This window comes from Zalophus californianus, chromosome 1 (assembly GCF_009762305.2).
Source record: "Zalophus californianus isolate mZalCal1 chromosome 1, mZalCal1.pri.v2, whole genome shotgun sequence".
Lineage (NCBI taxonomy): Eukaryota > Metazoa > Chordata > Mammalia > Carnivora > Otariidae > Zalophus > Zalophus californianus.
This window is the reverse complement of record NC_045595.1, coordinates 4,201,683-4,226,818: the sequence shown is the minus strand read 5'-3', so window position 1 is coordinate 4,226,818 and position 25,136 is coordinate 4,201,683. Positions and strand designations below refer to the sequence as shown.

At 60.3% G+C, this 25,136-nt stretch overlaps 3 protein-coding genes across 14 annotated transcripts in view; 2 read left to right on the top strand and 1 right to left on the bottom strand.

Moving 5' to 3' along the window:
* Positions 1 to 5,224: 5,224 nt before the first annotated feature.
* On the top strand, positions 5,225 to 10,070 carry DUS3L (dihydrouridine synthase 3 like). Its single transcript, XM_027587899.2, has 13 exons — positions 5,225 to 5,399; positions 6,030 to 6,303; positions 6,553 to 7,065; positions 7,397 to 7,438; positions 7,560 to 7,712; positions 8,005 to 8,121; positions 8,324 to 8,389; positions 8,462 to 8,572; positions 8,824 to 8,920; positions 9,069 to 9,144; positions 9,434 to 9,622; positions 9,699 to 9,827; positions 9,914 to 10,070. Exons 1-13 carry the CDS (start codon positions 5,302 to 5,304, stop codon positions 9,984 to 9,986), a joined length of 1,938 nt encoding a protein of 645 aa, XP_027443700.1. The 5' UTR covers positions 5,225 to 5,301; the 3' UTR covers positions 9,987 to 10,070.
* Positions 10,071 to 10,218: 148 nt separating this feature from the next.
* PRR22 (proline rich 22) lies at positions 10,219 to 12,437 on the top strand. Of its 2 annotated transcripts, none has more exons than XM_027587902.1 (3): positions 10,219 to 10,733; positions 10,820 to 10,882; positions 11,281 to 12,437. In XM_027587902.1, exons 1-3 carry the CDS (start codon positions 10,604 to 10,606, stop codon positions 12,423 to 12,425), a joined length of 1,338 nt encoding a protein of 445 aa, XP_027443703.1. In that variant the 5' UTR covers positions 10,219 to 10,603; the 3' UTR covers positions 12,426 to 12,437. The 2 variants fall into 2 exon arrangements, with proteins under 2 accessions (XP_027443703.1, XP_027443701.1); XM_027587900.1 differs by having other exon boundaries at positions 10,626 to 10,733; positions 11,235 to 12,437.
* A 1,603-nt stretch (positions 12,438 to 14,040) lies between these two features.
* The window catches only part of CATSPERD (cation channel sperm associated auxiliary subunit delta), a 47,172-nt gene continuing 36,076 nt past the window's right edge, over positions 14,041 to 25,136 (bottom strand). For 10 of the 11 annotated variants that reach the window (XM_027585303.1, XM_027585305.1, XM_027585302.1 and 7 more), the window contains 5 exons: positions 23,891 to 23,965; positions 22,826 to 22,954; positions 20,821 to 21,004; positions 15,487 to 15,644; positions 14,041 to 14,330 (listed from right to left, as the gene is read on the bottom strand). In XM_027585303.1, coding sequence (XP_027441104.1) covers positions 14,063 to 14,330; positions 15,487 to 15,644; positions 20,821 to 21,004; positions 22,826 to 22,954; positions 23,891 to 23,965 — 814 coding nt within the window. In that variant the 3' untranslated portion in view covers positions 14,041 to 14,062. Of the gene's footprint in view, positions 14,331 to 15,486; positions 15,645 to 17,967; positions 18,081 to 20,820; positions 21,005 to 22,825; positions 22,955 to 23,890; positions 23,966 to 25,136 lie in introns of those variants that run through there. The other variant, XM_027585306.1, reaches the window with a different exon arrangement.

Genomic DNA, 25,136 nt, shown 5'->3' with positions numbered 1-25,136 from the left:
CGTTACACACGCCCTTGCTACCTGGCGCCGATACACATGACACACGTTAATTCACACACAGGCACTTCGTGTGACCCACTCCACACCCACTGCTGGTACAACACGGCCCCACGGAGACAATTCATGTTCCTGCGGTGTGCACACACAGCCCTTATGCGTACGTTTCACACAGTAACCCACCACATGCACACACCCCGGAGGATGCGGTATGCGCCCCACAGCCACACAAGCGCAGGAGACTCGGAGACACTGTCGTGCATGCACACAAGCGCACACACGTGTGAGGCTAGTCTGGGAGGCGTAGCCCCTCTGCACACATGCGGCCCAGCCGGGAGCCCACCCTCCTGCACCCAGCCACCATTAAGCTGTCACCAGCCGCCCCTTGGCCACCTCCTGCTCACCCCACACTGCCGGCATCCCCCTCCCCACCGTGGCTGGGGCCATGGGGGTGGGGGCGTGCAGACACATGGGGCGCAGGACACACACATGTGCCCACCATGTGGAGGCTTGTAAAGTGGTTGCCCTGGCAACAGCAACTTGAAAGACTGGGTTTTTCCTCTGGGGTGGGCAGGGGCGCCAGGGTGAGGCTGCGGTGGGGCGAGACAGGAGGTAGGAAGGGGTACGCCAGGACACGTGCCCACCTTCCACCGCTGTTGGAGACCCCATCACCTGCAGGCCCCCAGAAACCCTGTTCTGCTTGGGGCCAGCCCCACGTGGTCACAGGAGACACACGTTCACTCCGTCCCAACACCTTCCCGCACCAGTGTGTCACCTTACGCAACCCAGCACCTCTGGACGCTCTCTGTCACCAACCCACACAATTTGTCACCCCCTGGACAGGCAGTGACAGACACCCTGTCGCACTGGCTGACTCACACAGCAGCTGGGAACTGGGGCGCACACAGACACACCCTCCCTCTGGCCCCCACCCCCCTCAAAGGAGCTGTCTGAGCCCAGCTGCCCGGGAGGCCACGGGGATTCAGGGGCTGGTTCTATTTGCAGGAAACACGGGTATTTACAATGCTTTATTTTTAAACCTTCCTTCTCCCAGACTGTGGCTGCTGTGGGGTGGGGGTGGGTGGAACAGAGCCTTGAACCTCCCCTGCTTCTAGAGCAGCCCGTGGGTGGCATGGGCTGTGGTCTCCCCAGTGCGCAAATATGCACAGAGAAACCGAGGCTCAGTGTGGAGTAGGGGGCATCTGTGGGCACGTGGCCCCTGTGGGTGATTTGAGCCTGCTGGCCCTAGGGTCAAGGCCAAGGCAGGGGTGGGACAGCGCAGGTGCACCCAGAGCTCAGGCCCTGTCACCTACCAGCCCTCTATGTTGTTTGCCTGGGAATTAGTTCCGCTCACTCACTGCCTCGTCGGGTGTCCCACCCCCAATGCCCCCTCCCCTGCAGTGCTCACTTGGCAGTTTTGAAACCTGGGGATCAGAGAGGTCAAGACGCTGGCCCAAGGTCACAGAGTAGGGAAGAGGCTCACACCCGGGGCTGGATGATTCCAGAACATTCAACCACTGCCCTGGCCACTCCTCCACCCCTGACCCCCGAGGCTGCCCCCCCCCCCGCCCTTGCTGCACAGTCACTGCTCCCAAGGGGAGTGCTCTGTTCACTAGTGGAGGCCCAGGCAGAGGTTCTGGGAGGCCAGCGGCTGCTGGCCAAGACACGGACTTGGCTGGTGGAGAAGTTTCCATCTTAGCACCAGGAGCTGGTCCAGGCCCTGCAGGCCCCGGGCTGTACCTCAGGACCCCCAGGAACCAGCGCTGCAGGGGTGGAGGTGGCCCGGAGCCCTCTGTGTCTTCTGTCTCTCCCGCCACCCCCAGCTGGAGCATCTCCATACACTCGTCATTGCTCCACCCCACGATGAGCTGGTCACGGAGATGGCTGGGCCTCAGTTGGCTCATCGGTGAAATTGCTCCCACAGTCATTCTGTGCCCAGTGCAGATCCTCAGGGATTGGTAGTGTCATTCTCCCGTGGAGGAGGGAATGGGCTTGCCAGGGGTCACTGGGACAGCTCCGGGCGGCCAACTGCCGGCCAAGAGGCTCCTCTAAACTAGGCTCAGGGTTCTCAATGTGACAGTCATCCTGGCCCCAAGCTGGACAATGCTGGAGTGGAGAGAAGCCTCAGCCCCAACAGGGGACACAGCCCAGGGTCAGAGCGAGGGGGCCAGGAGGAGCTGGTGGCCTCGGCCAGGATGGGGCCCTTGAGGCCCGTGGGCGGCAGGAAGGAGGTGGCCGGGTCGAGGCGAGGGAGGATGGGAAAAGCAGGGCTGACGGCCATCCCCATAGGGCCATTTGCAGCCACAGGCCACAGGTCAGGGGCCCTGTCCCTGGGGGCCCTGGGTCAGCAAGGCGGGAAAGCCATCAGGCCAGCCCAAGGGAGCCAGGGCCGCAGGGCAGGCAGCCGGGTGGGGGCTGGGCCAGGGGCTGTGCGGCACCTGTGGGGCGGGGCGGGGGCTCATGGAGGCACAGCCACACACACACACACACACACACACACACACACACACAAACACACACTCAGAAACACAATTATATACACAGACCCCCCCCAAGTCACACACACTCCCCAGTCACAGCTGCACATGCGTATACACCATCACACATGCAAAAGCCATACATGTGTACAAACTGTCCCCCCCCCCACGCACGCACGCATGCACGCACGCAGCAGCCCCGGCTGCCAAGGCTTGCGGGTGCCCTGCGGCACCCCCCCCCCCAGCACCCTGGCCCTTGCCACCCGTCTGCCCAACCCTGCTGTCTCGCGTCCTTGGCCTGGGCTGCCCTAATCCCTGTCTCGTGTCCTGAAGCCAGAAGATAAGGGGCAGCTGCAGCCCCAGATAAAGGAGGCACAGCCACAAATCCGGGGTGGCCCCGGCAGAAACGGGCACTGAGCCCAGGCTGCACGAGCCCTGCTGCTGCCACCCCATCCGGCCTGGCTAAGAGGGACAGAGAGAGGGCAGGGGAGAGACAGAGGCACAGGGAGGGAGCAGGGAGACAGAAAAGAGGGACTCCGAGAGAGAGAAGCAGAGGGAGAGAGGGAGGGCGAGACCAAGACAGACGGAGACAGAGAGAGAGAGAGAGTACACGCAGCACCTTCCCCAGGCCCTGCCTCCCCCCATCTGAGTGCCTCGGTGGCCCCATTGGTCCCCTGTGCCACCTACCTCCTTTCTACTTCCCCAAATCCAAATGTCAAGATAGGGCATTCAGAGGACGACTCAGGCCTGGTTCAGCGTGGGGAGGGGGACATCTTCCTGAATGTCCCCACATTCTCCAGGGTGACACCTGGGAAGTTCTCATCCCCCTGCCACAGCCTCAGTGAAGGCAGGACCCCCCAGAGCAGGTCCTGGCCCTTCTGTGCCTCAGTCTCCCAGCTATGATAAGATGCCCTCACTCAGCAAGTGTTCATTGGGCACCTCTGGTGAGCAGGGCCTGGTGCTGGGTGCTGGGGACACACAATGACTGAGGTGGACCCAACTCCCACCTTCTCGGAGCTCATAGTACAGTGGGGAAGATGGCATGTGGCCAGGTAGCACCAGGATGATGAGGGTCACGATCCCAGTGGGGGGGGTGCTCAAATGGCTGCAGAGCCTGAAGGGGGCAGTATCCCCAGCAGGGGGCAGTTAGAGAGGCTTCTGGAGGAGGAAGGGAGGGAGGAGGAAGAGGAGGGGGAGGGGGAAGAGGAGGAGGGGGGAGGGGGAAGAGGAGGGGGAGGAGGAGAGGGAAGAGGAGAAAACTAGAGGGTGAGTGGAATGAATGAGGTGATTGGGAGCAGGGAATAGACTTCTTGCAAGAGGGAACAGCACATGCAAATGCTGAGAGGTACGACTGGCTCATGGGAAGTCTGGAAAGAACCTGGTGCTTGAGTTTAGGGAGTGAGGGCATAATGAGGAGTGAAACTGGGGAAGGCAGCAGGGGATGGGTCCTGTAGGAACTTGGGGGCCGTGGCACAAGGCTGGGGCAGTAGGGAGACACGGAAGGATTGGGAGCAGGGGAAAGCCATGGTCAGATTTGTGCCTGGGAGGCTGGGTTTTGGGGGCAGGATGGAAGATTGAGGCCCAGAAGTGTGTGTGTGTGGGGGGGGGCGTGATGGGAGAGGGGATGGACTAGAGAGAGACTCTGGGGGGCAAGTGGGCAGGAGCCAGGAACCCACAGGCTGTGGCGGCGGGGAGGCAGGAGGGGAGGCTGATGCCCTGCTCTCTGGCTCAGGACGGTGGGGCAGTCCCTGGGCCAGGGACCTCTGGGACCCACGGATTCAGGTGGATTTGGGATGAATGCCTGTTCCCTCTGCACAAAGTCAGAGAGTAGAATAAGTGAGTTAATGCAAGAAAAGGGCTTAGACAAAATAAGTGCTCAATAACTGTATAGCTACTGGTATACGATTAATACTACACCACTATGATAATAAGCAATTAATATTACGTCATTAATATTAATATTGTTGTCAATGGCCAGTCCAAAGTCCCCTCTCTCTCCCTCCCCCCGCTTACAGGAGGCCCTCGATTGCCTTACACAGAAAGCGCAGGCCATGGCAAGGCAGAGCCAGGGAGGCCTTGGAGGCCCAGAGAGGGGAGGCTATGTTCAGACAGCCCTCTGTGGGCCTCAGTTTCCCCATCTATCCAACTGCCTCTCTGGAGTGGCCTGGGGTGCTTGTGGGGACGGTGAGGGGAGACTCCTGGTGGAACCTCAGAGGGCAATGGGACGGGCATCTTAGGAGGGAGGAGTGAGCTCGGGTCCCCGGAGGTGGGCAGGCACAGCTGGGCAAGAAGTCTCGCCGGGACTGGACACCGCAAGTCCACCGTTTTATCCCCAGACTGTCCTGCAGAGGGCAGCCGAAGCCAGCGCTAGAAGCCAGACCGCTCCCCCGCCCACCACCCCCTCCGCTCCTCCGGGAGCTCTCAAGGGTCCGGATTCGCCTGTTGTAGTCGCTGCGGGTGTCTGGCTCTAGGACAGCCTCTGGCGCGCAGGCACTCAACTAATTATCTGTCGATAATGTCCCGCATAAAAGCCGTGGAGTTTATTTTTTTTTAAGCCCCAGTTTCAAAGTTTTTCGAATACCCCTGTGGGTCGACTACGGCCCGTCGGGAGAGCACTGAGCAAGCCCTTCAGCTCAGCGGTACTACCCTAAGTGGGACCCCGAGGCTCCCCCCCCCCACTCAGGCTCCGCCCCCTTACGTCGACTCGCGAACAATGGCGTCACTTGGGGCGCCCCGGGCATGCGCATTTCCCCAGCACGACGGGAAGACGCACTCGCGACCCGGAAGGCCTTCCCGCTGCACCCCAAAGCCGGCGTGAGGGGGGCCGATGGCGGAGGGAGCGGCGGAGGCCCCAGCAGAGAGTGGTGGCGGTGGCGATTCAGGAGCCGGCGCTCCGGAACGGGGGGTGGCGCCCATTAAACCTCAGTGAGTCGCCGGGGCAGGAGGAAACCCTCACGAGGCCTTCCCGGCACCTACAAGAGGTGCATGCCGGGTGACGGGGCAGCGGCCCGGGCGGGAAGCTCGCAGGCTCTTCAGTCTGGGCGGTTCCTGCACCCGCAGGGTCGGAGCGGACAGCGCACGTTGGGGGTTGTCACGTGTGCGAAGGACAGCACGGTCCTTGTCGGGCTGGGCAGGGTTGGAGGCTGGGGCCGCAGTGCATGCTGGGGACTGTAGTCCGGGCGTATGGCGGGAGTAGCGCTTGTGCACCTGCAGCCCGCCTCAGCTACGGGCAGGGACTTGTGTCTGAAGCGCGGGCCGTGGGGCATGCTGGGGAATGTGGCGACTGTGGCCCCATTGCAAGGCATGCGGGGACATGTAGTTTTCTCTAGCCGAATGTGGCCGGAGATGTTTATGCCTGTTTGTAATTTGGCTCAATACTCCCGGCAGTGGGCCCCGGGGACAAAATCTGGGCTCTGCCTGTGGCCTTGAGGTGGGCCCTCACTGGCAGCTGGCTGGTTCTAAGTAATGCACTCCCCATCAGCAGAGGCACCTAAGCAGGGACAGGTGTTAGGACTCCCTCCACAAGCCCTTTCCCCACTGCCTCTCTGCCGGCAGATACCTCACCACTAAGGAGCAGTTCCACGAATTCCTGGAAGCCAAAGGGCAGGAGAAGCCCAGCCAGGAAATCGAGGCAGGAGACCCCGGTAGCAATGACCTGGCTGAACCTGAGGCCAAGCGCATCCGACTGGAAGATGGGCAGACGGGGGAGGCGGCCGAGCCCGGGGAGCAGCCGCAGGCTCAGAAGAGAGCCCGGGGCCAGAACAAGGGCCGGCCCCACGTGAAACCCACTCACTACGACAAAAATAGGCTCTGCCCGTCTCTGGTCCAGGTGAGTGTAATTGTTGCTTGAAAGTCCTAGAGACCTTGGGTCTGAGCCTCTCTGCTCCCTGTTCAATCCTTAGGAAGTTGTGACGTGTTATTGTCCTCGTCTTCCTGATGAAGAAACTCAGGCTTGATGGGTTCCTGACTTGCCCCAGGACACGCAGCAGGAGGGGAGGGGTTTGAGGCTCACACCCAGGCTGCCTGGTTGGCCTGGCCTCCCCCCAACCGTCCTCATGGCTTCTTGGTTCCCATTCAGGATTCAGCTGCAAAGTGTTTCTTTGGCGACCGCTGCCGCTTCCTGCACGACGTGGGCCTCTACCTGGAGACCAAGCCGTCGGACCTGGGCCCCCGCTGTGTGCTTTTCGAGACCTTTGGCAGGTGCCCCTATGGTGTGACCTGCCGCTTCGCTGGGGCCCATCTGGGACCCGAAGGCCAGAACCTGGTGCAGGAAGAGCGGGTCCAGGTCCCGCCAGTCCGCAACGGCCTGGACAAGGCCCTGCAGCAGCAGCTGCGAAAGCGCAAGGTCCGCTTTGAGCGCGCCGAGCAGGCCCTACGCCAGCTAAGTAAGGGCCACGTGCCAGGCCGCTCCCCTGAGGCCGTGGTCCCTGAGGTCTCGGGGGCCGAAGGTGCCCCCGGGCAGGACAGCAGTGACACCCAGCAGGCCCTCCCAGAGCCAGGCGCTGATGCCCTTGCCAGTGGCTCGGTGCAGACCTGTGGGCCCCTGACGGACGAGGATATAGTCAGGCTGCGGCCTTGTGAGAAGAGGAAGGTGCGTGGACGGGGCTTCCTGCTGAGGGCGCTGGTAGTGTGGGGGCAGAAAGAGCTGAACACACACCCCGAGCCCCAGAGAATCAGGGCTGGGGTGGAGGGAGGGAAGGAGGGAGGGAAAGGCTTCTTGGAAGAAGGGGCAGAAGGGGCATCAGGCCTGCGGTTTTCACAGTTGGGTAGAAGCTCTGCAGCAGAGGAGAACACAGAGAACAGAACAGTCCTCCCACAGGTTCCGTTGACTTGTGCAGAGGCCCAGAGGTTGGCGGGGGGTGGGGGGAAGCAGGGGAGCCCCAGAGGCCTGGCCAGCTTCCCTGGGTTTTGTTTCCCTGCAGCTGGACATCAGTGGCAAGCTGTACCTGGCGCCCCTCACCACGGTATGTCAGCCCGGCAGTGCCCAGTGTCTGCCCCTGCCTGGTGGGTCCTGAGGCTGTGATAGGCGTCCGGGGTCCCTGCCTGCTGCCCCTCACGTGTGCCCGTGTCCCCCGCTGCCCCCAGTGTGGGAACCTGCCCTTCCGGCGGATCTGTAAACGCTTCGGGGCTGACGTGACATGTGGGGAGATGGCTGTGTGCACCAATCTGCTGCAGGGCCAGACGTCTGAGTGGGCTCTGCTCAGACGCCACCCGTGCGAGGATATCTTTGGTGTCCAGGTTGGTGCCGCCCCGAGGAAGGGAGGCGGGAAGTGGGGGAGGGGGGAGCTCTTGGCTGCCTAGCTTTGGGGCAAGTTCAGGGTCGGATCTCCCTGACCCCAGGCCTGACTCAGTCACTCCCAGACCCTTCTTGCCTCAGCCATGGGCCCAAGGGCTGACCCGATGCCCCTGTGAGGGCCGGGGGCCTTGGCGCAGAGCCACTTTGGGGAGACAAGGCCGCTGGCTCCATCCCCATAGTGGGCAGGGACAGCCTGGTCCAGCCCCTCACTCCCTGCTCTGCCCCCGGCCACAGCTTGAGGGCGCCTTTCCTGACACCATGACCAAGTGTGCCGAGCTGCTCAACCGCACCATCGAGGTGGATTTCGTGGACATCAACGTCGGGTGCCCCATCGACCTTGTGTATAAGAAGGTAGCAGCCGCGTGGCCCTGGACCCTCCACGGTGTGGGTGGGTGGGAGCCCGGGACCTGGCCTTGCTTCCTGCCTGAGTCTCTGGGGACCTGTGGGGGCTCCTGTGCCTTGCTTTCCCTGTTTGGACGGCGAAGGCAGAGAAGGCTTGTCAGGCCCAGCTTGTGTCCCGCCTTCCCTTGCTCTAGCCCCCCGTTTCTCCCAGGGCGGGGGCTGTGCCCTCATGAACCGCGCAGCCAAGTTCCAGCAGATCGTCCGCGGCATGAACCAGGTACGCCCTCGGCCGCCCCCGCCTCCTCCCCGGCCTGGCCCCGGGTCCCGCTGACCGCCGCCGTCGCCGCAGGTGCTGGACGTGCCGCTGACGGTGAAGATCCGCACGGGCGTCCAGGAGCGTGTGAATCTGGCACACCGCTTGCTCCCCGAGCTGCGGAACTGGGGTGCAGCCCTGGTCACGGTGGGTCTCGGGGCACGGAGGGCGTGGGGGCCTCAGGAGCGCTCGGCAGCCCTTCCTAACGGTCTCTCTCTTCCTGCTTCTCCCTCCTGCTCTCTGGCTCTCCCTCCGTCTCTGCCTTCGTCTGTCTCTTCGTCTCTCTGTCTCTCTCTCTCTCAGCCTGTCTCTCTTGATCTCTCTGGGTCTCTTTCTCTGTGTCTGATCCTCCGCCTCCTGGCCCGTCTCTCCCTCCCCGCGCGTGGCTTCTCCTTCAGCTCCACGGCCGCTCCCGGGAGCAGCGCTACACCAAGCTGGCTGACTGGGAGTACATCGCGCAGTGTGTGACGGCAGCCAGTCCCATGCCCCTGTTCGGTGGGTCCCCTGCCGCCAGCCCTGCTCCCAGAGGCCACATGCCTGCCGCCCGCCCCCCGCCCCGGGGATGTCACTGGGCTGGCAGGACCTCCCCTCGAGCTCCCGCCTGCCCCCAGCTCCCTGAGACCCCCCAGCCTCTGTCCCTTAGGAAATGGGGACGTCTTGTCGTACGAGGATGCCAACCGCGCCATGCAGACTGGCGTCGCAGGGGTGATGATCGCCCGGTAAGTGTGCTCTGTGTCTGGGGGGCTACAAAGAGCCGGCTGGAGCTGCACCTGCCTCCCTGCCCCCGTCCCTGCTTGGTGTTCCCGGGAGGTGGCTCTTCCAGGACAAGGGGCAGAGAGGGGGTGCGCAGCGGCTGGGGGGGAGGCGGGGAGCAGGCCTCTGTGCCCTTGAGGGTTGGAACTCTTGGGCTTTGAAGGCTGGCTGAGCCCGGCGGGGAGGCAGGGACCAGGGCTCCAGCCGCCAGCCACCGACCCCCTCCCCGCCCCCCACCCCCCCCTTTCCCCGCAGGGGTGCCCTGCTGAAACCATGGCTGTTCACGGAGATCAAGGAGCAGCGGCACTGGGACATCTCGTCGTCTGAGCGCCTGGCCATCCTACAGGACTTCACACGTTACGGCCTGGAGCACTGGGGCTCAGACACGCAGGGCGTGGAGAAGACCCGCCGCTTCCTCCTGGAGTGGCTGTCCTTCCTGTGCAGGTGGGTGCTGGGGCCGGGGGGGTGGGGGGCCGTGTGTGGGGACAGCCCGGCCTCACCCCGTGCCCGCCGCCCGCAGGTACGTGCCCGTGGGCCTCCTGGAGCGGCTCCCGCAGAGGATCAACGAGCGGCCGCCCTACTACCTGGGCCGCGACTACCTGGAGACGCTCATGGCCAGCCAGCAGGCGGCCGACTGGATCCGGATCAGGTGCCAGGAGACCGAGGCGCCGGGCTGTGGGAGGCTGAGGGGCCCGCGGGCCGCAGGCCTGACTCCACCCTCTGCTCTCTTCACAGTGAGATGCTGCTGGGACCCGTGCCACCCAACTTCATCTTTCTGCCAAAGCATAAGGCCAACGCGTACAAGTAGCCGCAGGGTGGGGAGGGGACGTCTGAGGGCCCAGCGGGGCCTCCTGCTGCGTGAGAATACAATAAACTTTATTCTTTTAAAGCCCAGGCGTTTCTGTGACCCCGAGGCTTCCCCGTCCGGCTCTGGGGAGCTTTGTCTCGACGCCGGGCTGACCCTGTCCCCGGCAGTTACTTTTCCTTTCTCACTGACGAGTCTCCCAGCCGCCCCCATGGGCCCAGCCCTGTGCTGGCCACTACGGCTGCCCAGGGAGGCTTTACCCACAAAGAAACCGCTAGGGCTTGTGAGGCAGGGGCCTCAGCCCTCGTGGGTGTGGATCCGGGCAGGCTGCCTGGAGGAAGGAGCCCTAGAGCTGCCCAGGGCATGGCTGGCAAAGGGTCTGCCCCACCCTTTGTGAGGCATGTCTCTGGCTGCCTTGGTTTCTCCATCTGCCCTCTGCCCACCCCCCACCCCCTGATACCGGAACCTGAGCAGTGGGCGGGCCGCAGCCTGGAACCCGCCGCCCAGAGTAACCAGGCAAATAGAACTCTGCAGGACCCTGAGCCTGTTCTCCGGGTGGGCCGCCTGTGCTCCCACCTGCTGCCCTCCTGGCCTGCCCAGGCCGGGCGCCCTGCCTCCCCATGCAGCACCCCAAACCTTTCTATGCGCCTACGGCTCCCCAAGAAGTCTTCAGCCCCCGGGGCCTGGATGGCACCGAGGGGCCAGGCAGCCAGCCTGCTCCCACCTGCACGGAGCCTCTTCCTGCTGTGGGTACGAGTCGGAGGGTGTCGGGTGTGTGGGGGGGGGCGCTGCCTGACAGGGTGGGGACCAGGGCTTAGGAGTGCTTTTGTCCACAGGGTCCTCCAACCTGTATCAGCCCCCAAACCCGGAGAAAGAGGTGTTTCCAGCCCCTCCGGCAGGTACTAGCCCCTCCCCCAGCCCTTGATGAGGACCCCCGGGGTGGGTTGGAGGGGTCTGGGCCTACCCTGCCCATGCCCCTGGCCCTAGGTGGCTCCCAAAAGGTAAGGCCTATGTCTCTGGTCCTTCAGGTAGGCCTTCAAGGGCAAAGCCTGTGGCACCCATTCCCCAGACAGGTCCCCAAAATGATGCCCAGGACTCCTGACTCCCAGATGGGACCCCAGAGGCAGGACCTCTGTCCCCATTCCTCAGGGATGGACCCCTACGCCAGGTCTCTCTTCCCTATCCCACGGATGGGTCCCTGAGGTTTGGGCTGTGCCTCTCACCGCCTCCACCCTATACTCCTTCCCCCAGGTGGGTCCCAGAGCTCCTCTCAGGGCTGCCCCTCCCTGGCCTGCAGGTTTCCAGATGGCACCCTGCGGGTGCTTCTTTGACCCCCGCATCTACCGAATCGAGTGGGCCACCACCGACTTCGGGCAGTCGTCCCTGTACAAGCTGACGGCAGTGGGCGGTGGGGGACCCCCCGGGGGTCTGGCCGAGGGCCCCGCTTCGCCAGGCACCTACCTCTTAGAGCCCCAGCACTACCTCAAGGCCCCGGTGCCGGCCCCACCACCCCCGCCATACCCACACTACCAGCCGCTGCCTGGGAGCCCCCAGTACCTCATGCCCTACTTCCCGCCCGAGGGGCCCGGGCCAGAGGCTCTGGGCTTTGTGGGGGATGGGGGGCCCCCTGCCTACATGGAGCTGCCTCCGCCCCTGCTCAAGGAAGGCCTGGGGCCAGCCCCACCGCCGCCCGCACCGCCACCGCCACCTGTCCCCGAGGAGAACAAGCTGCCTCCCCTGCTCGTCACGCTCCCCACTGAGGCCGCGCTGCCCCCCGGCCCCTACGGCCACCTCAAAGGCCGCCTCAGTCAGTTCCACGGGCCCAGCGAGCCCCTGGCCTTCCCGTCCAAGGAGCTGCAGGGTGGTGGGCCCGGGCCGGCCCCGCTGTACCCGCCGGGCCCCGGGGAGCCCAAGGCGGCCGAGGCAGAGGCAGCCCCACTGGGGGCGGGTGAGGCCAGGACCCCCGAGGCAGCCAGGGCCTTCGTGCTACCTGAGAAGGTGCTTCTGGAAGATGCAATGAAGCTCTTCGACTGCCTGCCGGGCAGCGCTGAGCCCGACGGGTCCCCGCGCACGGCCCCTGGGCCTGCCCTGCCGGACAGCGGGGGCGGCGGGGACGACTCTTCCAGCGACATCCGCTCGCTGCACCTGCCGGACGAGCTGCTATCCTTTGACTACAGTGTGCCCGAGATCCTGGACACCGTTTCCAACGTGGACTACTTTTTCAACTTCAAGGCCCTGGATGAGGAGCCGCTGCCCCGCCCGGGGCCCCCAGCCGCCAACACCGCGGCCCCCGTGGTGCGGCCTGAGCTTCCCAGCAAGAAGAAGGCCGGCACCTCGTCCGCCAAGAAGGGCAGGCAGGGAGGCAAGGGCAAGCAGGCTGCGGGCTCGGCCAGCGCCACCCCCTCGGGGCCCAGGCAGGACCTGGGAGCCACCCCGCATTAAAATGGATTTGACCTCTCGGCTTGCTGTCAGCTTGGTGGCATCGCAGGGCCTGGGGACAGCGAGCCTAGGCTGGACACGGAGGACGGCCCCCTCCTCCGCCCTGTCGCAGCGGGCCTGGGGTCACATAGGAAGGCCCGGCAGGCCCTCAGCACCCCCTGGGTAACTGGGCTTCCAAAGCTGAGCCGGGGAGCCCTGCAGTCACGGGGAATTATAAATCCCTCCTCCAAGACCCGGAAAATCGGTCAGCCAGCAGAGACGGCGGGGGCGGGGGGCGGGGAGACGCTATCCAGGCTGCGCTGTGAGGATCTTTTGCCCGGGTGTTTGGCGGGGAAAGGGTTGCCCAGAGAGGGGCGCGAAATGGCCCAGTGATGAGGCCTACCCTCCGCCCGCAACCTGCTTCTCTCCCCCTGCAGAGGACCAAGGGGCCCTCCTGCCCCAGGTCCCGGGCTGGGTCTCTGGGGCCTTCAAGGTCGGGCTCTGCTGGGGTGGCCCCGGGGGTGTGGGTGTGGGGAGGCAGCGTCAGTAGCCTGAACCCGGCCCCTCCTGTCTGCCAGGCACCGCACCGGGAGCCTGCTGGCCTCGCCTCCCTGCACCCTCCTTCCAGAGTTTTCCAGAGTCTGCGCCTGCCCCCGCCTGGCCAGACAGACAAGCCCGGAGCCCACTGCCCTCCGCTTCCTGCTGAACCCCCTCTCCCCGCAGCCACGTTTGGGGTATTTTTAAGACTAAAGCTAAGTGCTTTTGGCGAAGGGAACGCCCTGGCCAAGGACGTCGGAGGATGGGCTCGGTTTCCTTGAAGGTCAATGCGAATGTTAGCTGTCAGCCTAATGTGGACGGTGGCTGGGGACCCGCTCGCCCGGGAGGGCGGGGTAACGGCTCCCTCCTGTGTCTGCCGGTCGAGGCTTTCCACGACCGGACCGAGATGGGACTGGACCACGAAGCGGACCGTGGAATGTACTTTTTTTAACCTAACAGGAAACTCATGGGGCCACCCAAGTTCTCCCTTCAGATGAGGTGGCCGTCCCGTGCCACCCAGGAGTTAAGAGTGAGGTGGTGGGTGGAGAGGGACCCCCACTGGCCGTCTAGGGAGAATACACATAGCCGTGTATGTTGTATATACGTGCACACACCTGTGCACACCTGTGTGCACGCCAGCTGTGTGCGCATGTGGGTGTGTGTATCTAAGTGTGTACACGTACTCAGCGGCTCACGTGCTCGCGTCATGGGTGTGTGTACACGTTAGGCGTGCACGCACACGTGTGTGTACACGTGGACGCTTCCAAACGTTTCTCCGTGTACGTAGCAGAACGCGCACGTACGCGTTTGTGTACACGTGAGGGTTTATACCCCAGGGATGGAATCCCACCGGTCGCTGCCTTCTGCAGACCCCCCCCCCACTTCTCTAGCAGGACTCGTGGCTGTGTCTTAGGCCTTTCAGAGGGTCGCCTCTTACTCTGCCAGGTGCCCTGCTCCTTCATTTCACCGGCGTCCTGTTGAGGACCCGGGCTGCCCCGCTCCTGTCGCAGAGGAGCTGCGACATGGGGATGCTGCGGGAGGCGGCAGAGGCAGGTGGCAGGGGGACAGAACACGCTCAGAACACGCGGCACGCACACTGCCGCCAGCTGTTTTAATGGAACACTTTAAGACCACGCTGGGCTCCCCTGGTGCACTCGGCACCTGCCTCGGAAACATGCACAAGCCTTTCGGCACCTCCTGCAGGGATGAATCCAGAAGCCCTTGAACCGGAGGCCCTTCTCCGTGTGCAGCAGTTTGGGGACGGCGTAGGCCAACCACACGGACAGCAGCATGGCCACCATGAGCGGGATGATCGTGACTGTCGCCGGGATGATGGACAGGGGGAAGGCCCCGTACACGTAAACGCTGAAGGTGGTCTCCAAGTGACAGTAGCTGCAAGGGGTGGTTGGAGAGAGGCCATGGTGTGCTGCCCCTGGGGCCCTGCCCTTCACCCCAGTAAATGTGTTAAAACCCACAGATAGGAGCGCTGGGCCCCCGGTGGTCAGTTGGGACGCCAAGTTCCATTTCTGCCCATTTCAACTCTTCTCCAGTCTGAGTCTGCTGTCCTGTCTGCTGGCAACAGTCCTGTTTCCCCCCCCCAGGTTCCCTGTGGTACCCTCCTCCTCCAGGGACCAGCAGTCTCCCTGACTCCGTAGCCCAGGCTCAGTCTAGAGAGGCAAACAAACCAGCCCACTGCCGAGTGGAAGCAGAGGGCGGGCATGCTGGGGCCACAGGCCTCCACGAGCTGGGCAGCGAGCGACAGGGTGGAGCAGGCTGGGAGGGGGAACCCAGGGTATAGGAGAACTCACTGGAAGCACGGTGCGGAGAGAGGAGACGATAGGACCAGAGGTAGTCCTCTCCTCTGGATATGCCACCCCATGTCTTCCACCCATGGCCATCCCAGAGTTGGCCCCACGATGTCAGGGTGTAGGGTCTCAAGGGAAGGCAGGGTCTCCATGGGCTTTGGGGGTGGACTTTGTATCTGTCTAGAGGGGATAGATGATGGGGAAGGATATTGTCCCATATGCCCCCTTCCAGTGGGAGACGTTGGTAATCTAGGCCAGCACGCCTAGAAACCTCTTCGCACACGTGGGTGGAAAATATTCAACAACCAGCTCTAAGGGGGAAAGGCTGAAATTTGTAGGGTGCGCCAGTCCCATGGTGTAAATTCTCCCACTGTGGCTGATTTCAGGCTACCAAGGGAAAGACAGTTGGCTTGCAAGATCCCTGGAGATCTAAGAGTCAGCTCATGCACACCCCCGATGAGATGGGGCTTGTGAGGGACGTGGCTGCCGGCCGTTGCTCTTCCCCCAGCACCCAGCATGGGCTCTTGAATAAGGACTTATTTAGTGAGTGAACAAATGTCACCTAGAACTTAAAGACTCACTCTTCCCCAGGGACAGTCTGGGCTGCTGGGAACATTGGTGTTTATCCAGGACCCGCCAAGGGGAGAGAGAAAAGTGGGTCCCTCGCGTGTGTGTGACCTGCCGCAGGAGAGCCAGCCATCCCCCCAGAGGCCCCCGGCGCAGGGCGATTCACCCCCGCTCACCTGTAGTATGGATCCACAATAGAAACGTAGAAGACGTAGATTCCATTCCTTTGGTCAAAAATAACCTTGTTTGCCGTCGGGCCTCCCAAGATCTGATACGGGACATTTGGCCATCTCAACGGGGCATCGTTGTCTGGGTCATGGCAGCTCACGTAGTTCTGGGGAGAAGGACAGAGGCATGCCCACTGGCTCCGGAGGCTGGGGAGGGCCGTGCCAGCGTGCACAGATGCACCCCCACTGCATGCAGGGCCCCACCTGCAACACTTCTCACCAAACACCCATGGGGGCAAGTCCAGGGCCAAGTGCCTGGTGGGCAGGTGGTTCGTGACCTTAGAGGGGGACACTGTGGGTGGCTGCTCAGCCTTTATCCTGCCCTCCTGTGTCCGGGCCTTCCCATGCTGCAGGGGCTGCAGGCTTAGCCGCTCTGCTCGCCAGAATCCCTTACAGCCCTGAGTCCGGGTGTGAATGAGATACTGCCAGTTTCAAGCACTCTTGGTGTTATGGGCTGAGGCGTCCCCCCTGAGCCCACCGCCAGTCATATGCTGGTGTCCTAACCCCCAGGGCCTCAGAATGTGACCTTATTCAGAGATAGGGTCTTTTTCAGGTGATTCAGTTAAAATGAGGTCGTTGTTAGGGTGGGCCTCGATCCAGCATGTCTCGCGTCCTCATAGAAGGGGGAAATTTGGACCTAGACGTGCCCAGAGAGAACATCACATGTAGACAGAGGCAGAAATTGGGGCATATGTCTACGAGCCAAAGAACACCAAAGATGACCAGCAAACCACCAGAGGCCAGGAGAGCCTGGAATAGATTCTTGCTCACTCTCAGAAGGAACCGACCTTGCCAACACCTTGATCTCAGACTTCTGGCCTCCAGAACCGGGAAAGGGTCCACCTCTGGCGTCGAAGCTGCCTGGTGTGTGGGGTTTTTGTTAGAGCAGCCCTAGCTGATTGATACACCTGGGAAATCTGAAGGCAGAAAAGAGGAAGAGCCACCTTCCTGGGGCTTCTCACTGGCGCTGCCACCCAGCACGGTCGTGGCATCAAGAAGTGGTCAGGTGGTGGCCGCAGCTTCTCCTCCCCGTCCCCGGGTCCCAGGATTTTATCCGTGACTCAACTGCTTGCACTTAGCGGGTACATCATGCTGCCTCCCTGAGCAGAATACTTTGCTCTTCTGCACTATTTGCTGGTGGGCCCAGAAGGGAGGGGGGCTGGGCTTATAAACAAAAGAAGAGACAGAAAATGGAAAAGCCAGAAAGTCAAAATGATGGTGAGCCCAGCGATATAAAAAACTGAAGGGCTCCTCTTGCATGGCATGAGCAAAAACCCAAGAGACATCGAAGACAAACGGAGGGAGGCATTTGCAAACTGTACTGCAACCGAGAGTTAATTAACCTCTTGGCTCTATAAAGAGCTCTTGACAAGCGAGGAAAAGAAGTGAAAGTGGCCCTCAAACAGGAAAAGACACGAAACCCAGCCCACAGAGGAAGTCACGCGCACGGAAATGGACAAGTTCGTCCCTGGGATGGTACACCTTGCAGGTGTGCTGTGGGGACAGGGGCGTGGCGGGAGGCACGTGGCACCAGCCCACGGAGGGGACCTTCGGGGCATCCGCCCAAACTGCACATGCCTGTAGCCTGTAACCCAGCCAGCCCTACCGTGCCTGCAGGCAGCTCCACAGGACAAGGGTGGACGGAAGTGAGAGACTGGAAATGGCCCACGCCTGTCAGTGGGGCAGTGGCTGAACAACCCCAGAGCACCCTCCCAGGGGAGCGCGGTCACGTGACTTTAAAAGGAAGCCCCTCTCCGTGCCCTGAGGCCATGCTGTAAGGGAGCGCGGGCTACCCTGCTGGGGAGAGAAAAAGCACATGGACGACTCAGCTCCTGGCTAACAGAAGCCCCACACAGGAGAGAACCTTCTTGCACCTGCCAGCTGAATGTCCCTGCAGGGGCACCCCCGCCCATGCCTCGGGTCTGAGGTGCAGAACCTCAAGAAACAATCCTGTTGAGTTGGGGGTGGATTGTTTGGCAGCAGTCGGTAGTGGCTAGCTATCTGTCTTACTGCCCTCTCGGCTTTTCTGGGTTTGAAGTTCTCAGAATTAAAAACAGAACACAGATGCAGAAGCAATGTCCACGGTGTGGATGGCCACCTGGGTGTATGTTGCCCGTCCCCAGGCCCTGCCCCCTTCCCCCACCACAGGTCCAGGGACGGAGTGAGGGCAGACACCTGATTTCAGCTGTGGCCTGGTGCCAAGCACCCCTTGGATCTCACCTTCCCGGGGGTTAACAGCAACAGGCCCTCCCGTTTGTCAGGAGCTCCCTGCGTGGTGGATCTACACAGTGCCCCACAAAGCACCTCTTTTCTGGGCCCCCCCAGCACACTCCTCCAGCTGCTCTGGTCCTTCCCTTGGCTTCCTTGGCAGACACATCCTTAAGTCAGAACCCCAACAGAGCTGGTTCTCAAACCCATGCCAGCCCTCACTTGTCCTCCAGCAGCTCCTTATGTTTCGCTAGCCGCTGGGCTCCTCTGTGGCACCTCTGATTTTCCCACGTGCAAAGAGAGCTCTGTATTTCCTTCGGCTGCCCGCTTCGTCCCTACGAGGTAAATGGCCCCAGGGTCAGCCCACATGTTCAAGCTGGAAATGAGGGCAATGCTTGGCTCTTCTCTTCTCCTCCCACATCATCCAGTCCCTCACCAGCCCCTGTTGGTTGTGCCCCTGTTAGGCACTGGATGTGTCCCCCCAGATTCATATGTTGAAACCCTAGCCCACGATGGGATGGAGTTTGGAGGTGGGGCCTCTAGGAGGTAATGAGGTTTAGATGAGGTCCTGTGGGTGGAGTTGCCAGGATGAGATTAGTGCCCTTCTAAGAAGAGACACCAGAGAACTGAAATCAGGGTCTCAAGGAGATATTTATATACCTGTGTTCATAGCAGCATTAATTAACCACAATGCCCAAAAGGTGGAAGCCCCAGCGTCCATTGACAGGTGAATGAATGGTGTCCATCCATCCAGTGGAATGTTATTCAGCCTTAGAAAGGAAGGGACCCTGACACCTGCCACGACTCAGAGGGACCCCGAGGACACCATGCTCAGTGAGAGGAGCCGGACCCAGAAGGACATATCTTGCAGGACCCTACTCCCATGATGTCCCCAGAGGAATCCAGTCCACACAGACAGAGAGGAGAGGGTGGGAGCCAGGGCCGGTGCAGGGGGTGGGGAGTCCGTGCTTCGCGGGGACAGAGTCTCCGTGTGGGGAGATGGAACGTTCTGGAGACGGAGGGTGGGGGTGGTCGCAGGACGGTGCGAGTGTGCCTCTTGCCGCTTAAAATGACTACAATGGTACATTTTATGTTGTGCATATTTTACCACAATTGAAAAAACTTTTAAAAATCCTTAATTTTTAAAAGGGGTGTGGGGCACCTGACTGGCTCAGTCAGTACAGCATGCAGCTCTTGATCTCAGGGTCGTGAGTTTGAGCCCCACGTAGGGTGTAGAGCTTACTTAAAAAAATAAAAAATCCTTCAGGGTGCGCCTGGGGTGACTCAGTCGGTTAAGAATCCGAACTCTTGGTTTCAGCTCAGGTCTTGATCCAGGGTTGTGAGTTGGAGCACCACACTGGGCTTCATGCCTTGGTGCTGGGCATGGAGCCTACTTTGAAAAAAAAAAAAAAAAAAGCCTTTGGGAGTAAAAAAAATTTAAACAGCTGGGTCATATAAAGACCATGTGAGGGCGCCTGGGCGGCTCAGTTGTTAAGTGTTGCCTTTCAGCTCAGGTCATGATCCCGGGGTCCTGGAATCAAGTCCCGCATTGGGCTCCCTGCCCAGCAGGGAGCCTGCTTCTCCCTCTCCCTCTGCCTGCCGCTCCCCCTGCTTGTGCTCGCTCTCTCCCTGTCAAATAAAATCTTAAAAAAAAAAAAAAAAAGACCATGTGAAATGAAAAAGAGGAGACAGTTGCTTAGCCTAAAGCCCCATTGATATTGAAATAGCTAGCTCCACCTTGTGGGTTTCAGTGGCTAAGGGGCTGTATAAACAGTCCATCCAGTGACTGCTGAAAATGCACAATGTGGGTCCAACATGATGGAAAAGCCTCTCATCCTACAAAATTGCCAATCCCCAGGACAGATGAAAAAAAAAATTGTAATGGGACAATCTCTCATGCTACTTGGAATGACAGCACTAACAAGAAGAATGCAATACTCCATATGGGCACAGTCGGAAAATAATAAACGCAAATCACATATGCGTGGCTTTCTCTATAAAAAAAAAATGATCAGGGACGTGGTGCTTGCACAGCATGGTGAATGCATGAAACGCATCGCCTAAGTGAGTTGTACACTTTAAAAGGGTTGGTTATAGGTTAGGTGAATTTCACCTCAGATAGTAAAAAAAAAAAAGTAAACCCACCGTCAGTAACAAAATAAATGATCAAACTGAGACAGGAGGAGTGTGAGAAAGCTTTGAAGGTGCCGGGCTAAGACAGGAGCCAAACGTCTACACGCGGGAAGGGGCTTCAGGTGTGGGGAGCGAGCGCCACCTGTTGGCGGCGTTGCTGCGCTGCGTTCTCGCCCTTGGCAACGAGAGGCTGAGTAGACGGAACCGGCGCACCGGAAGGATCTCTTCCTTACGCTGACACCCTACCCTTACTTCTCCATCGAGTACGAACCCGTGTGCACGATAGAAACGCTCCCGCGGCGGGAGAGGCCATGAATTTAATCAGCCCCGGGAGTGATAGGCATTGGGATGGTTCTGGAACTTTGCACATTATGAGAATGCCTCCCCCCGCCCGCCCCACCCCAGGGCCTTGGTGCCAACATCCCCGATTGTCTGGGCAACTCCCTTGAGAGAGATTCCCAAAGACTTGCTCGCCTCGCGCTCCCAGACGCGGCCCCAGGTGTCCTCGTGTGCGTTCCCACCCCCACCCCCTTGCTGTGGACTGAAGGTTTGCGTCCCCTCCCCAACCCTATGTTGAAACCTACGCCCCCAGGTGAGGGTACGGGGAGGTGGGGCCTTGGGGAGGGGCTCAGGTCATGAGGGTGGGGCCCCCATGAATGGGATGAGTGCCTTTATGCCTTCTGCCGTGTGAGCACGTGGGGAGAGGACAGTGGTCAGTGACCCAGGAAGAGGCCCTCGCCAGACACGGAACCTGCGGGCGCCTTCAACTTGAACTCCCCGCCTCCAGAACCGTGAGAAAGAAATGTCTATTGTCATAAGCCATCCAGCATGCACAGTTATAGCAGCCCCCGAACACACACCCCAGCCTGAGCAGTCAGCACCGTCTGACCACTGGCTGAGTCGTGCTGTTCCGACCTGTTTTGGAGAAAGAGTGAACGCTACCTCTCGGTTCCAGGCGAAGGGACCTTTGTTGCCGGGGTTCTCCATGATGGTGGTCCAGTTCTGCGGCTGGGCCCGGCAGAGCGCCGTCTGGGCGGTCAGGGAGTACGTGTACGTGAACAGCCCGTGCACCTCCAGCAGGACAAACTCTGCCTTGATAACCTCCTGGAACTTTCCTTCCCGCCACCTAGGACACACGCGCAGGGCTGGGCTGCAGGCGATGAAGCAGCCCTGAGGTGTGCTGGGGGCTGGGGGGGGGGGGGCCCGCAAGCAAGGCGGGGGAGGGGGGCCGGCCTCACCAGGCTGACACTTCGTGACACTTCCAGGAGGGAACCAGCAGCAGGTGGGACAGAGGAGGGCGGGGAGGTGGGGGGCGCGGACCCTGTCTCCGGCGGCGTGGCCACAAAAGGCCTCTCTGAGAAGCAGAGACTAGGAGAAAGTGATGTGAGGGTCTATAGCCAAAAACTATCACTTGTAAAGAAATAGACTAATTAGTTAATAAGTAAACCAGTACAAAGACGAATAAAACCCTTCAAACCTGTCCTCTGACACTTTTCTGAGGACATCTGCCACCATTCCAAAGGGATATATTTAGGGGTGTTGACTCGGATTGTTCTAAAAATCGTTTTGGGGGCACACAGTCTGTGGTCTCCTGCCAGGTGGGAGCTTACGCCCCTCCCCCGACTGGTCGCCGGTTTTGATCTTTACCCCGTGTAGGCTTGCGTCCCCCCACATGGCTGCTCTGAGTTTGGGGCTCGGTCCCGCGTGCCCGGCCCACAGTCTTGCCCGCGCGTGGGATTAGGGCCACGGGGAGTTGAGACGGGACATTCTAGTGACCCCGCCTGTTTTGAAGGGTAAGCAGGTTCCTGCCGTCGTGAAGTCAGTCTACTACTATTGAGTTGGATGGTCTGCAGGGCATGGAACTGAGCCACTCGCTGACCCGTGCTTGTTTAAGTCAATCACCATTAAGTACAATGGAAAACGCCAGTCCCTCGGGCGCCCTGGCCAAACTCGGGAGTGCTCAGGAGCCACGTGTCACTCCTGACTGTCGCCTAGGTGGCACGGAAGGATGGAGCATTTCCACTGGGCACTGCTGGTCTGGGGCAGCAAGGAGGTAGCTCCACCTCAGGGTGGCGTGGTTCTGGGCCCCCCCGGGGGCCGGTGCTCCAAGGGCCCCACTGGCTAGTCGACCACCCACGACAGTGTAGAAGCTACGCACGGTGGGGTGTGCAGGGGCTGTGATGAAGGAAGGCAGCAGAGTCCACAGAAGGGGGAGCAAAATGAGAGCCATGGGCTAGGCCGTGTCCCCCAGACTCCCGTGTGGAAGCCCTAGCTCCCTGTGCGACTATGTCTGGATGTGGGGCCTTTAAAGAGGTGGTTGAGGCTGAATGAGGTCATAAGGGTGGGTCCGGATCCCACAGGAGCGGGGAGAAGCATGGCTGTCCTCACTCGCTCTGCCACCTGAGGACAGAGGGAGAGGGTGACCACCTGTAAGCCAAGGAGGGAGCCTCGTCGAAACCAGCCCTGCCGCACTCTGACCTTGGACCTCCAGCCTCCAGGACCGACCGTGAGAAAACCAGTGCCTGTCATTTAAGCCCCTCATCGGTGGTATTTCATTATGGCTGCGTGAGGTAAGACATTGCAGGAAGAGGGGGCGCCTGCGTGGCTGTCGGTTGGGCGTCCGACACCTGGTTTCAGCTCAGGTCACCCTGTCAGCATCATGAGATCGAGCCCTGCATCAGGCTCCTGCACTCAGCGCCGAGTCTGCTTAAGATTCTCTCTCCCTCTGCCCCTCCCCCACTCTTGGTGGCTCGCTTGCTCTCTCTCTCGCAAATAAATGAATAAATCTTTAAAAAAAAAAAAAAAAGGCATCGCAGAGAAAGGGCACAGCAGGGGCAGGGCCGGGAAGGGCCCCTGGGAGTCTGGGGTGTGCAGAGAGGGGTGGGGAGGGCGGCGGGGAGGAGGGAGCTCTAGGGGAGTGCGGGAAGGGCCCTCGGGGGGGTCTTACAGTTCCACCACGGGCTTCCATGGGGTGTTGTAGTAGACGAGGTGGGGGCAGCCCAGCTTCTGGTACTGGTAGTCCACCACCAGATCCTCACTGGCCTTCTGTCCCTGGAAGTTGGGGTCGTAGGCTTCCCTAGGTAGAGATGGGTGGGGGGCAGCATTCAGAGCCGTGGTCAGAATGACCCCAGGAACGCTGCGACGGTTAACGTCACGGGCCCGCTAGGCCGGGCCGGCTACTGGGCTTCGGGCTGGCCGGCCCAGCCTTTGGACGGGAACTGCAGCGCTTGCCTGCACCCCCAGCCTCCCCCATCAGACTGTGGACGGGCCAAACCTGTGCAGTTATGTGAACCAAATCCTTATACTCTCTCTCTCTGTGTGTGTGTGTCTTTCTCTGTCTCTGTCCCTCTGTCTCTCCTTTTGCCTCTCTTGTCTCTCTGTATCTCTCCATGTGCGTCCTGTCATCTCTTTCCCTGAGGCCCCGCCTCATGCACCCCTCCGTGCCCCCATGAGGGCTGACTGCAGGCTCCCTGGTCAGCAAGCCCAGCAGCGCCAGGTTGGGCCTTGGCCGTGAGTGTGGACAGGTGACTGACTCCTGGCTTGTATCTGAGGGGCCATGGTGTATAAAACACACACACGTGTCTTCCCCTGCTGGGGGTCGGGGGCTCCCTGTGCCCGGGTGCCAAGAAGGGCCAAGTCCCCCCCATGACCACTCAGTGGCACTCGGGACCAGCTGCACCGCACAGAGGGTCACCCTGGCCCTCAGCCCCTCTGCCTTGGCTGACAGTGTCTGGTTACCTCTGCTCGCTCAGGTGAGCAGGTGCCCAGGCTCTAAGAGCTGGTGGCAGGCTGGCAAGATGGCAGAAGGGTGGCCTGGTAGGTGGGCAGACCTAGGCTGGGGGCCCTGCCACATCATACTGGCTCCCTGCTGACGTGCACCTCCCCTACCTGTCCCCTCCCCATCTCAGATTCCCTACTGTCCAGCTATCAACCTAAAAATGATTTCCGATCTGCCTCTGGGGTTAGGGGGCAGTCACAGGAGAGAGGGCGTGAAGGGAAATTTCGGGCTCACTTCTCGATGACGTAGCTGTAATTGTCCTGAAGGCCCACAGGGTCGAGGATGCCCTTGTGACAGGCTGAGATTTCGCTGCAAGTGACAAAAGGTGGTGAGAAGCTCCCTGCCCCCATGCAGCACCAAAAGAATCATGAATTCTTCCCTTGGACATGTATGCCCCCCCCGGTTTCATTTTTGAGACCTTTCTTACTTCCAGGATCAGCTTGCATCTTCCCTGCTCAGAATGTCCAAGGGGTCCGGATTAGTGTGGGAGAATGATTATCAGAGGCCCAGACCTAGGCACTGGGTGTCCTGACTCTTGAGACAATCACTTCCTGGATTTTCTTTGCAGTGTTACCATCTGGGTATGCCTCCTTAGGCAATGTGGTTTATTTCTGCCAGATTGGGGGTTTTAAAGACTAGAATCATGTTGTCTGTGTTCTGTTGTGCCTTCTGTTCCATATCCATGTTTGCACAACCCGTCCAGGCAACTCTGCCTTGACAATTTTCATGGCTGGGATAGTCCACTGCATCCAGCACCTGTTTGTCCATCCTCCTGTCGAGGGATTCAAGCTGGCTTGCTTCCAACGAGGAGCTATTAGGAATAACATTGCTAAGAACATTCCAGAACCCTTGCCAATGTCCATGTGCATGATTGGATTGCTGGGTCAAAAGATGTGCTTTCTAAAGCGCTGAAAAGGGGCGCCTGGGTGGCTTAGTCGTTAAGCGTCTGCCTTCGGCTCAGGTCATGATCCCAGGGTCCTGGGATCGAGCCCCGCATCGGGCTCCCTGCTCAGCAGGAAGCCTGCTTCTCCCTCTCCCGCTCCCCTTGCTTGTGTTCCCTCTCTCGCTGTCTTTCTCTCTGTCAAATAAATAAATAAATAAAATCATTAAAAAAAATAAAATAAAACAAAGCGCTGAAAAACGTACCTACCCCCCCACAAAGTCAGTGTGTTCCAGAGGCCGCCAGGGGCTCCCCGTGCCGACCAGCACTTGCTACTGGCCACGCTCGGCAAATTTTACCACGCTGGTGGGCGAATAATGGCCTCTAAGAGAAGTTTTCGTTTTCTTTTTCCTATTAAGTGAGGTTCGCCACCTTTCCAGCACTTCTTCATGTTTACCAGCCATGTGGATTTCTTTCTTTTTTTCTTTTTCGGAAGTGCCTGTTCATGATTTTTGCCTTTTTTTTTTAATTTTTATTTATTTATTTATTTTTTTAAACTTTATTTATTTATTTATTTATTCATGAGAGAGAGAGAGAGAG

What these genes read in the sequence shown, in the direction of transcription:
- DUS3L (XM_027587899.2), top strand. Translation starts at nt 5,302, where the DNA reads ATGGCGGAGGGAGCGGCGGAGGCCCCAGCAGAGAGTGGTGGCGGTGGC. An exon ending in TCGACCTTGTGTATAAGAAG is followed by an intron (nt 8,122 to 8,323) that starts GTAGCAGCCGCG and finishes CGTTTCTCCCAG; the next exon opens with GGCGGGGGCTGTGCCCTCAT. An exon ending in GCCGACTGGATCCGGATCAG is followed by an intron (nt 9,828 to 9,913) that starts GTGCCAGGAGAC and finishes CTCTCTTCACAG; the next exon opens with TGAGATGCTGCTGGGACCCG.
- PRR22 (XM_027587900.1), top strand. Translation starts at nt 10,626, where the DNA reads ATGCGCCTACGGCTCCCCAAGAAGTCTTCAGCCCCCGGGGCCTGGATG. An exon ending in GGAGCCTCTTCCTGCTGTGG is followed by an intron (nt 10,734 to 10,819) that starts GTACGAGTCGGA and finishes TTTTGTCCACAG; the next exon opens with GGTCCTCCAACCTGTATCAG. An exon ending in GTTTCCAGCCCCTCCGGCAG is followed by an intron (nt 10,883 to 11,234) that starts GTACTAGCCCCT and finishes TCCTTCCCCCAG; the next exon opens with GTGGGTCCCAGAGCTCCTCT.